The 12,345-nt window shown below is 43.3% G+C and overlaps 1 protein-coding gene across 3 annotated transcripts in view; it reads right to left on the reverse strand.

Annotated features, from left to right (window-relative positions):
- Positions 1 to 357: 357 nt before the first annotated feature.
- LOC121614885 (nuclear receptor coactivator 2-like) overlaps positions 358 to 12,345 on the reverse strand; it is a 54,904-nt gene continuing 42,916 nt past the window's right edge. For 2 of the 3 annotated variants that reach the window (XM_041948974.1, XM_041948975.1), the window contains 11 exons: positions 12,021 to 12,239; positions 11,419 to 11,616; positions 11,221 to 11,329; positions 10,929 to 11,097; positions 10,517 to 10,837; positions 7,868 to 7,945; positions 6,978 to 7,422; positions 5,930 to 6,164; positions 5,692 to 5,845; positions 5,507 to 5,581; positions 358 to 5,006 (listed from right to left, as the gene is read on the reverse strand). In XM_041948974.1, the coding sequence (XP_041804908.1) occupies positions 4,995 to 5,006; positions 5,507 to 5,581; positions 5,692 to 5,845; positions 5,930 to 6,164; positions 6,978 to 7,422; positions 7,868 to 7,945; positions 10,517 to 10,837; positions 10,929 to 11,097; positions 11,221 to 11,329; positions 11,419 to 11,616; positions 12,021 to 12,239 (2,015 nt within the window). In that variant the 3' untranslated portion in view covers positions 358 to 4,994. The remainder of the gene's footprint in view (positions 5,007 to 5,506; positions 5,582 to 5,691; positions 5,846 to 5,929; positions 6,165 to 6,977; positions 7,423 to 7,867; positions 7,946 to 10,516; positions 10,838 to 10,928; positions 11,098 to 11,220; positions 11,330 to 11,418; positions 11,617 to 12,020; positions 12,240 to 12,345) is intronic. The other variant, XM_041948977.1, reaches the window with a different exon arrangement.

Here is a 12,345-nt window from a genome sequence, read left to right on the forward strand (position 1 = left end):
TGCCCCGTGTCCCTAATAATAATAAGAAGAAGAAGAAACGCGCGGGATAGTAATAAGTGACTCGGGACGTTGCCCCGTGTCCCTAATAAGTATGACCACATGCTCTTTTAATTACCTGGAACATGGCGCCTCCTGCTGCTGAAAAGTGAGCACTGCACACACACACACACCGTGAAATACATTTTAAAAGAGCGATGAGGCATGAATCATTTCTCTGTGGGTGGATAATTGTCTTTTCATTCATTCACTGACAGGCAGTCACTGTCAGGTCTGCACTACATTACTGTTCCTGTAAATAGAGCATATAGGACCAGTTGCTTCAGAGTGGATGAAATAAAGAGACAGAGGCAGTCCCGCTCAATAAAAATAATTTATTTACAGTGGCATGAATCATAAATTAACGAGCAGCATTGGCAAAAGCAACATTAGAGTCGACATCTTGCATAAAGTGGTGTGAACGTCTGGACTTTTGCATAATAACACACTCTGAATAAACTGTCTGTACTGGATTGAGTCACCACTGAGATATTTAACATGAACATCAGGGCAGAGAGGATGATTAAAAAAAAATCTCTTGAAGCACAATCAGTGATCTTTGAAAAGCTGCACTCTCCTTCTGCTCTGACATAAAGCTCTGATTTACATTTGTACTGTGAAATACGTTCAGACATCAGCACATTTTACAAACGGTACGACTGACAGCTGATCAGACAAAAACTCAGGAGTAACATTTCAGAGTGGCCTGATCCCGGTTTATTCAGTCCCCGAAAATATTCTGAAAGGGGCAAAAAGTATATTTTCTGCTTCACCAAAAATCCATGTCTCTGTGGAGGCACAGGAGCTTTGTCTGATGAATATTTCACCAGTTTCTGAGATTTCTATCATTCCAGATTTAAACCTTCTGACTTCCACGAGTGGCTTTAAACAATAACTCTGCGCTCTCTGTTGTAGAATAAAACATTCAGCTACAAATGCTATAAAGTCTCCCCATCAAGCTACAAGAAGCTTCCTGTCGCAGCACAGCTTTAAATATCCTGAAGACTGCTGGAAGTCCAACAATACAGGAAAAACCTTTTGAATTTTCCACCTGCATCGTTGTTTTATGCAGACCAGCATCACCAGTGTGACCTCAGCGCCATCCGGTGGTGGAATCACAAAAGAGCCCTGAACTGAAGTAAAACGACTGCTGCATTTTTCCCCAAAATGAAGTCACACCATTAGAATAATTTTAAGATGCTATAATCACATTTTACACGCAGTAGCTTTAAATACGAAAGAAACTAAATGAGAGGAAAATTTAAAAAATGTCAACAGCTTGAAAAAGATCTCAGTGAAATCTAACTTTAACAGCCCCAGTGATGCGACTCCAGTTGGTGAACAAAGAAACTATAAGCTACCTTAATTTTCACATTCCTTCTATTTATATAATAAAAAAAAATACATTCAATCAGTGTGAGACATGTTTAACATCTGAGAGCTTCTTTAGTTAAATGAAAAAAGGTGAAACGCATGTCCCAGGAAGCTGAACTTTGAATTTCTGATTGGAATTTTGTCCAATATTAACCTTTGTAAGCGTTTAATGTCAGAGATGGGTGCTTATTTTGAGCTGCATTAGGGTTAGACCACTACTTTCATTTCTGGCTGTGCTATTAATGTCATTTACAGGCTACCGTAGCTCAAAGTGTTCAAACGCCATCTAGGGATGCACTGATGTTGCTGCAGTACCTCCTGGTCACCAACAGAGGTCGCAAAGGTCAAAGATGACTTAATGCCCCTTTAACAAAACACTGCGTTAGGTGGTAAAACAATACAGTGTAAGTACAAACAAAATAATTTGATTAGCAATGCTGACAGAAAAATCACTGTAATTTCCATGAGTTTATACACAGGTTAACACAGCTTAGTGTCACTTCTTGGGATAAAATAGAAAAATCCTGCTTGTCTAATTATTATTATTATTCTAAGCTACAGTGAAACACTCACTCAGCAGAATGTGACTCATATAATACACCTGTAAACCTTACAGTTATACACCAGACACAGAATCACAGATCTAAGGCATTATGCTTTGTCTTTAGCATCTTAAGGTACTTACATGAGTTACAGTATTTTTCAATTGATAAAATATCCATCTATGAATTCTTCAATATATATGTATAATGTATGAGTCAAAATCAAGAGAAAATAATTCACCTTCATCTAAAACATTAGGAGTTACTGTACATGAGTGTTTACATCCGCTCTTGATTGCCTTAAACGTTTGCAGACAGTTTGACATTCAGGACATTTCCATGGCTTACATTTTCTCGTACAGGCTTCACAATATGCTTCCACACCGGAGTATAATTTACTGTACTGAAAGCTGGAAGGACATGGACGAAAAATGGGATCAGCGCGCACACACACACACACAAAAAAAAAAAACAAAAAAAACAAAAAACAAAAAAAACTTTCATTTTGCAGTTAGTTTGCATTTTCACATTCTTCTTTCGGGCAGTAATTGTACGTCGTCGTTACAGTTTGCGCTCAACAGATTTCTGGACCATCCGAAGGAGAGAAAGACGGGTTCGAGAAATCCACGATGCCAGTTACAGTCGGCTTTGTTCACAATTACAAGGCAGCACCTAATGAATAACAGAGCACCTTTCAGATGATTCGATGAAACAATTCCCAAAACGCTAGAGGTCCAGTCTGTAAAAGCCCATATAGTCCGTATAACATGTGGATTGTAAAAGCTCTGGGTCACCTGCTCTCCTTTGTAAAAAATAGAAAGCTCTAATTTGGCGTAATTAATCTGTTTATAGGGACCAGGTCACACTTTATCCTTGGCGCAAAACTTAGCATCCTTCTGAGACTGTTTGAATTCATGTACATCACACAGATTATGCAGAGACTCATAGTCACAGCTTCACCCAACACAACAAACACTACACTTTGTTTATGTCCTTCAGCTTCAGCCTGTAATGCACGAGTGACTCCTGCAGGCCAGTACATTGCAACCACGAAGTGCAGATTTAAAATGAATGGCGGTAGCGCGGAGCTCGATCAGTTGCGCACATATTGTTTTCGAGGCAAAGCTGCTTTGGAGGCAGAAATAATTTCACTGGTCAAATCTCAGTGGGCAGAGAGGACAGACCGTTTTCTGATGACTGCAGACTTCCTGTCATGCTCACAATAACTTTAACATGCTGCAGCAGGTGCAGGTGTAACGCTCGCTGTTTGGTTCAGCGTCTCGGCATGCTAAGAGTTGCTAATGAGCACAGCAGGGTACAGCAGAGGCTGATGGGAATGTCATTCGTCTTGCAGGTATTTGGCCATAAACCACAGTGCTGCACGAATTAAAGGTCGTCCTGATGATGGCGCTAGGTGAGAAGTCCAGGGCATTGAAGTTATTTCATGTACAGGAAATCTGAATGTCGGTGCCAAATTTCATGGCAGTCGTGGAGCGTGTGGCATCTGACTGGGAACCTTCAAACTACTGATGCTAGGCTAGCTAGTTAGCTTAGCTGAACATTCACACTGTGAACAGCTGCAGAAAGCCAGCTGATTTCTAGCTTGGAAAACCAGTTAGCCGACATTCTGACCGACTTTTGCTCCACGATGGTCGCAAGAACAAACACGTGCTATATTTTGACCAGCGTGCATTGAAGCTTAGCTTAGCAAGCTGACGTACTGACCTGCACACTGACGTTTAATTTTACCAGTAAATTATTTCTGCTCTCTGAGAAATGTTTGTTGGACTAAAACGCCAAACTGCTGTTTTGCAATATCACTTGGGGGAAAAGGGTTTTTATAAATCTGTATGTACACTATCTATACACATTCACCTTCATTCAAAAAGTCATTAAATAGGGGTACAGCTCCCCCGTCACTACAGCAGTTGAAATATATTAATTTTAAAATCGACATCAAAATGTACCATTTTGAGAGATTTCTCTTAAAGAAAGATATCCTTGACTTTTTGCGTCATACAAAGAATCTCTAAAACTTCTTCAAAACTATAAATACCTGTAGAATATTTTTCATAAGCCTTCTCATTCGACGTTTTCAGTCAGGCTCTGAAACAGAATCACAAAAGATTAAATCCGTCGACGTCATTTCTTTCACACACACATCACAAATACACTTCAGAGACCTTCCGATGGATTACAGCTGAGTGTTTTCAGAGGGAAAACGTTAGGAATACATTCATCTGACCAGAGATCGGCAAACGCTGCACGTGCGAGCTGCAAGTGAAAAGCTGTTTGCTCCGCCCATGTGTTCGTCATTTTGTGTCTCCCGTCTAAAACACGACGTTACTGCTTGCCCCTGGTTCTGGTGTTCTTCTTATGCTTTTCCTTTACCTTCACTAAGTTTACTTTGATTTCGAGGAGCAAAAAGAAACATAAGTGCCAATAACATCCTTGATAAAATCCAGTGTGCGTTCAGTCCAGCTAAGCTCCCGTTAATGTAAATCTATGCAGTTAATGAAGATATAAAGCTTTGCATTTTCACTTGCAAAGAAAAATGGTTGCTGTTTGGTTCGTTCCAACTCCAGCTCCAGCTCATCTGATTGTTTGAAAACCAGTTTTTCTGCAGAATACAGTATGCAGATAAATAAAATGTGTATTGTTACATTACCAAGCATCAAAGCATAACCCTCAGTAACTAGCTAAAATACAGTTTCCCACAAACCCAGACTTAGCAGTGAAACAACATCCTTTTTGTGTTGTTGGTTTCCTCCTGTTGTGCATTTGCTGTCAGGATGGTTCAGATGTCTCCCCGTGACTTCTGGCTTTTTGCATAAAATGTTAAATCGGTGTGAAGAAAGCCACACTGACGTGAATGCAGTTCAGAAATCTTTACACGTCCTCTCTGTTTAAGTGGCTCTGAGCCGGCTGCTGGGACAGACCGAGCAGTGTCTCCATCATGTGTCCTCAGCTCCTCGATGCTTGAGTGGGCGTCGGTGTTTCTGCATGAGCTCCGGTGTTACCTCGACTCAGCCGCGGCCGGGGTCAGCAGAAGTTCTGTAGAAGACGCAAAATCAGGATCATCGAGGGAAATTAAAAAAGACGACTGGGCTCAAATCTTTGTCTTCTGTTACGTCCTTTTTTCTCTAACATGTCAAATCAACAGAATCTGCTTCAAGAGATTTCCTGGACTCTTATGCGGATGTCCTAAAGTGTTTTCATGGGCATTTTTATAGAATTATGGCAAGTAATAGAACAAATGACACTGTTTAAGTTAGTCTGAGCTCCTCAAGGCCTGAAACATGAGAGCAAAGATCATGTTTAATCAAACTTGAGATGATGCATTCTGCAGATGTGCATCCTCAGCTGGTAGAGGGACAACAGCAGATATTAGTGCCGTGGATGAGGTGGTTAAGTTGTGGCATTTGCACTAAGAATGAAATTGGACTTGAAATGTATTATTATTATTAAACTATGTATAATTAGTACATGACAGATTTAACATTATCAAATACTGTACAAAGAAATGTGCACAAAAACAAGAATCTTGTACTTACAGAGTTGGCTTCACCCTCTTGTGTCAACATGTCAATTCCTGCCAGCTGTCCCAGGATCAGTCCGCTGTCGCTCACCTGCAATGGTGAGAATAACACGATGAATATAAGTCGAACGATTAAAATGAACATCGAGTAAGCGTACGCACTGGCGTGAATCAGCAGCAGCATCTCAGCTCATCGCTCACCTGCTCGGTATTCATGACGCTCATCTGGCCCGACATCTGGTTCATGTTGCCGCCGTTGCTGGCCATGACCACCAGGTTCATGTTGTTGTTGCTGCTGTACATTCCTCCGCTGGGTTGTGTGGAGTACTGGGACTGGGACTGTTGTGGGTACACACTGGAAGGAGGCAGACTGAGTCATGTATAACACTGACACAAAACTAAAATCATGTTCACATTAGAGCTGGTGATTTGTCGTTACCTGTTGCTGGTGGAGATGTTGGCAGGTTGGGGCCATCCGTTCATGTCGCTGCTCGCCTGGTAGCCCGGTGCGCTTCCTTGGTTCGGGCCCTGGGGCTGAGTTTGACCCTGGTTCTGCTGCAGCATCGGGTTTTGACCCTGCCCCATCCTGGGGGACAACAGGGGGCTCTGCGGGGTCGCAGCCCCACAGGGAAAGCCTGACACTGGGTCCTGGTGTTGCTGCTGCTGGCTCATTCCTGCAGATTGGAGTAGATAAAAGAGTTAAACTGCATGCACAGGCATGATAACCAGGGTGGGAACTCGGACTCTGATATCTAAAAATTAAATAATAGTGTTTACGTGTAGTTGGACCCCAGGAAGAACAGATATTCTAACAAATAGTAATATAAAGTTACTCGGTTTCTACTCTGCTCTAAGATCCTTAACAAGGAATCAGACATTATGTGGAGGTCTTAAAAAAAGCTAATACACACAAGATAAATGGGAATGATCTCGCAGCTAAACCAGAAGAAATAATGTCAGTGCTTAACACCCAGTTCTTGGTTAATTTAAAGGTGACTTGAAACAACCTGAAGAAAACAAGTTCAATGTCCAAAGCAGCCAGCATGTGCATCTCCGTCAACATGCCCGACAACAAACTGATGTCTTTGATGCCCCGAACCTTTGTACAAAATCCCCAGGAATCATTTTTGTTGGACATATGAGATAAAGAAACACTGACAGAAGACACAGGAAGACAATAAATAAAAGAAAAGATAAGATTTTTGATTCACCGGAGCTGCCACCAGAGTCGGTTCCCTACAAAATCCCTATAAGTGGTGTCCTGACTGGTTGATGACAGGGTCAGAATCATAGACACAGTTAACCTGAGCATAAATGTAACTAAATAGTGCGAGAAATTATTTTAAACATGCAGCCATCAAACACACCCGATCACCTTCAGAAAGGACTTCAACTGGTTGAGAAAGTCTGAAGAAATCTGATTACATTTGATTACCGCCACCACAACAGAAAAAGCGACTGCGTCAGCCATCGCTCTTATCGTATACCTGAACTGCTGAACTGGAAGGCACTGTGCTGTGATGGTGGACTCATTACCCCGCTGTACTGCCCGCCTACACTTCCCATCATGCCCTGGCTAGCCAGGTGATGGCTTGGGGAGAGAGGGGAGAAGGGGCTGGAGGAGCTGGGATGGGGAGGAGGAGGCGGAGGAGGAGAGGGCAGGCCGGTACCGTAGCTGGAGGCCGGGTAGGGGAACTGCTGCGGGTTGCCCTGCGGGAGCCGCGGGTTGGTGCCGCCTATGGGCATCGGCGTAGGAGCGGCGCCCCCGCTGGGCATGTTAGGTGGCATGTTGATGCCCTGAGTCCGCATCATCATGGCACGCTGCTGGTGCATGTGCTGCTGCTGCTGCTGCTGCTGCTGCTGGCGTTGGCGTAGGTGGTTGTTGAGGTACTCGCGCTGACGCTGGGCCAGCATCTGGGCGTTGAGGGTTCCCTGCAGAGAGAAACACTTAAATTAAATGAAACACTGGGACGCTGTATAAAATCTAAATAAAACAGAGAATGATAGTTTGCTGAGCCTTTCTGACATAAGCTCAATTAAAAAGAGCACAAAAACAATACATTTAATGTTCTCCCTGATCAGATTCATTAATTTTTGTAAATATCTGCTTATTCTGAATTTGATGCAGCAACACGTTTCAATCAAAAGCCTGGAAAGGCCCAGTGGTTCACAAGCAAGAACAACCAACCAACCGACACACCAGGTGCATACGTCATCATCAAATACTCACAGTAATACTATAATAACCTCAGACGTGATGTAAAGTTAAAGTTAGTTACAATATGTGGTGTAATGTACAATTGTTCGGTCTTGTAAGTGACTGAGTCTAATTATCTGAATTCCTTTCAGGAGGCAACAGACTATGCCTCAGACTGACCTGGTTTGGTACATTAGACCTTAGAGGTAGATTCATATTGGGCACTCCACTCATCTGGTTCGCCATTGGCTGACGGTTCTGCGTGGGGGGGACAGACAGAGTGCTTCATTAATCTTAGCAGAAAATTACAGAAGACAGCAACAACCATTCAGATGTAAAAAATACATCATCACTTTATTACCTGCAGGTTTCTCTGATGAACAACTCGATTTAACCTTGTTTTTACACTGACAGTCTGCCGGCTTCTTCTATGGTGTAATAATTTATCACACTCATACATTAAGATTACTTGACTGCTCCTCTGTCAGTGCTGCTAAAAGCCAGCAAGACCATTATGGTTTGGGTCTTGTTAGACTCCTGTGGGGCCACTAATGCTCCAAATAATAATTAAACAATAATAATATCAAATGATACTTCTGTACAAAAGATATTTGTATCACACCTGCCGTGGTACAGCATATTTTAATTTGACGATATAGGAGGTTTGTCTGAAATGCTTAACTTTTCACATGAAATCCTGTATGTCAAGTATTTTTTTCAGTGTTAAAACCTTCACCTGAATGACTCATTTATGTGTTTGCAGATGACAGATGGATTATTTGGAGCTTTCTTCCAGACTTTTTTTTCCCACTGGCAGCAAAAGAAATGCAAAGATGGAAGTGCAAGAGTCGTGTCTCACGTCTGAACACACTGTGAAATCATCGGTGCTATTTTAGTTGACATACACAAGCTGTTTTCCCTCAATTCTCCACCAGGGGGCAGTGCAGACTTAAATATGTTGGAATTAAATCTGCATATATGGATGACCAGAGCAAGAAGTGAGTCTCTTGTGATGAATTATCATAACAACAGTTAGGGATTAACCCTCTTAAAATGCACATATTTAACTATCATACAAACTAAAATACAAGAAAGGGAAAAATGTAGAAAGAAACATGAGATGACTCGCATACGCTTGGAAACAAATACGGTATCAGGACATAAACGTTCTGCACATGCAGTCACAAGAGGAATATCATGGGACTCTTTAAAGAGACAGACACGTGTGCTAAAGGTCCAGTATGGTGGATTGGACAGTGGACGGTGGCCACGAAAAAAGCAAAAGGCGCTCTCTAGAACCAGCGCTTGGTTTGTCCATTCAGGCTACTGTAGAAACATGGCGGTGAAACATGGCGGACTCTGTGGAAGAAGACTCACTCCCTCTGTAGATATAAAGAGCTCATTTTAAGCTAACGATAGCACACTTGATTGAGTGATTATAAACTAGTGAAAACATAATACTATGTTCCATTTCTTCCAGTAGATTCCACTAAATCCTGCACACTGGTCCTTTAACAACTAGTCAGTCCCATAGCGTTAAATCTGAACATGCAATCATCTTCATGAGCGAGTGCATGAATTTGTGCATGTCATGTGTGTTCATTGTTAAACGTCTCAGCAGCAGGGAATCGCTGATGAAGGCAGAAAGCTGAAGCACATTTGCTCTTTTCTGGCTGCTGTTTGAACTCAGTGAACCCTGTTGGCATCACGGTCTGCTCAGCTGCATCACATAAGGAATAAGGAGGAAGAGCGAAAAGAGGCTGCGTTTAAGAAGACAACCATGTCTTTTCCGTGATGGCGAGGTTTGGCACACGGGATGAAACGAGGATTCAAGGTGTGTCACCATCCATGACTACATTTTCAAAATGTTTACAGGGAACAAGAGACAGAAGGTGTTTTTGTGATTGTATTAATAAGAGAAGAGCCTCACCATAAATATCTGATTTACTCAATAAAACTGACTGATTTAGCTCTGACAGATAAATAAAGCTGCTGATAGAAAAGAACAAAAACTCTTCCAGTTTTGCTGCATGTGTTTTTAGACTTTCCCTCAGGGTGCACGTTCATTAGTTTAAATCATCGTTAATACAAGCTGGATGACAAGTTACAATTTTACAGCAGCCTTTTACAGCAGGAATGTTTGTGGCAGGAAGTTAAACATAAATAACATAAATACTGTTTTCCTACCTAACAGATTTGTGATTGCCACAAAGAAAAGCACTCATCCCCTCTAACTATTCTGTTTACCAAAGTGTAATGCCGTGTATTAAACGCTGTCATTAGCAGGGACAAATCAACACAGGCAGAAGTGAATCACAAAGTGTTTCCATAACAGCGGGTAAGTGCTCCATCAATACAAATCTGATGTACTTTTATTCTGATGAGGGTATTTTTTCTGCCACACGGGATCACCAAAGTGCAAAAGGATCCCATGCATAGATACAAAATACCACAACATGAATCAATACGTTTTCAGCTTACTGCAGTGAAATTGCCTTAATCAGTGGCTTTTCTCACTGAGCTGAAGTAAATCGTGGTGAGAGTGTACGTATGCATTTGCAAACAACCTTGACAGTCACAACCTTGAATGTAGGAAGGTTCGCGTTAGCTGTGTTGCACCTTCCAATTCGTGACTTCATCACCAAACATGCAGCACCACCTACAGTATTATGCCAGGACATGTAAATTCATTTTGTTTTGCTGCTTTTTGATGTGATTTGGCATGAAGCCAAGTCACCAACTGGATGTGACAGTCTGGCCCATCTGTTTACTGCAGCATTCCTGGTTTGTGGTTGGACAATATCAGAATAGTGATAGAAAACCACCTACCAGCTGGGCCTGGAGTCGGTGCTGCAGCTGGAGCCTCAGGTTGTTGGGCTGAGGTGGCACTCCTGGATTAGGTCCCCCCGGCCTCATCCCGACCGATCTGGGCCCCGCGCTCCCAGGCATCCTCATCATGGGGGGGTAACCGGCCGGCGGCATCCTCTGTGGCCCCATGTGGCCGCTCATAGAGGGGCCGTGGAACCCACCATCAGGAGGCATGCCGCCATAAGCTTGCTGGCCACCGTAGTGTTGACTGTACAGGAGAGGCTTCATGCTGGCTGCAGGGTCCGAGGTGCCGAGGTACTGGTCCTGGTCTGTTAGAGGACCCTGCACGGTGGGAGGACATTATTGTCACTCTGCATAAGAAGTTATTTTCTGTTTAACATAACCTATAACAAGTCAGTTTGAGGGGGCTCACCTGTCCAGCCAGCGTCGGGATTCCCAGCATCTTGTCGATCTCTTCCAGGCCCTCATAGTCCTTCAACACTGAGCACAGCTGGCTCAGCAGGGCTCCTTCATCTGGCTGGCCCTCAGGCCCGGTGTCGCAGCACCCCATCCCGTCCTCCTGGGGGACGCCGTACGGTGGCCTGGAAGTTAACTTGATGTTATTGGCAGAGTAAAGGGTCCACACAGAGCCCATGCCTGAACCCTAGAACTGCTGCTTGTGCCTAATTTTTCTTTTATGCTTTGGGATAGAGTGAATGCCATACCTGCTTTGGTTTCCATAGTGATCCATAGTTATCATTCGGTCTGGCCACGGTGCAGTCTGATTGGGTGGAGCATGTTGCTGTTGGTAGGCCGGGTTTGTCATCTCCATCTCTGAAAGGAACAAACAGGAACCCAAAATATCGGAATCAGTTCAGCTTTTGATGCATGCAAGTTTTTTTCTTTCTGGCTTTTCTTCTCACCGTTGCCCATCATCTGCATGTTGACCATGGCTCTGGATCCAAGCGGGCCTCTCGTGGGCAGTGCAGTGTTCATGTTGGGGACCATGCGACCAGGTCCAACCCCCTGGCCCATTACTGGCCCCACAGTGCCCCCTATGGGCCCCTGGGGACCCCAGCCCTGCTGCATGGAGCCCCGCATTGCCCCGTTACTCAGCATGCCTGATTTGGGGAGAGTAGAAATAATCAGACTTGATTCTTAAAGTCATTTAATACAACACGGAATATTAAACCTTTATTTTTCTTGGAAGGAACTAAGAGGTCAGAAAATGTATATCTAATGCAAACCAACTCAAGAACACTATCACTTTCCAGTGATTCACCTGGAAATAACCTTACATCTGTATTTAATAAAGTTCAATGTTAGCAGAAACTTTCACTTATTTTTCAAAATGGGATAAAATTCTTTACAAGGAAATTTAAGTAATGAAAACTAATGTATGCCAAAGTGCTGTGAAGCAAAAATTACACACAAAAAACAGGATGCAGCGCTCATATGCGTGAGCGTGTATTAGTTCAAAAAGCTGGGCAGGACTGACAGGATACCATTTCTTTTCCTGCCTCACCTGGATTGGTCATTGCAGCCTGGTTGGCCATGGTTCCATGGGTTCCCATCATGCCTTGCGGCTGTTGCTGCTGCAGTAAGGAGTAGGGGCCGTTGTTCCTGTGCTGAGGAGGAAATGGCCTCCCAGCATTGGGGTTGGGGCCCATACTGCTGTCTAGAGATGTGCTCCTGACCGGAGGAGCTCCTCGACCCAGTTGGCCCGGCCTGGCACCAGTAAAGCCTGGTGGGTGGAAGAACTTCAACTTTAGCTTCTGCTTATTTAAAGTGCACATCATCCAGAAAGTCTGTGTACATTTTACAAGTCAAAGGCAAAGGCTCAATCACCA

Source organism: Chelmon rostratus, chromosome 12, assembly GCF_017976325.1.
Source record: "Chelmon rostratus isolate fCheRos1 chromosome 12, fCheRos1.pri, whole genome shotgun sequence".
Taxonomy (NCBI): Eukaryota; Metazoa; Chordata; class Actinopteri; order Chaetodontiformes; family Chaetodontidae; genus Chelmon; species Chelmon rostratus.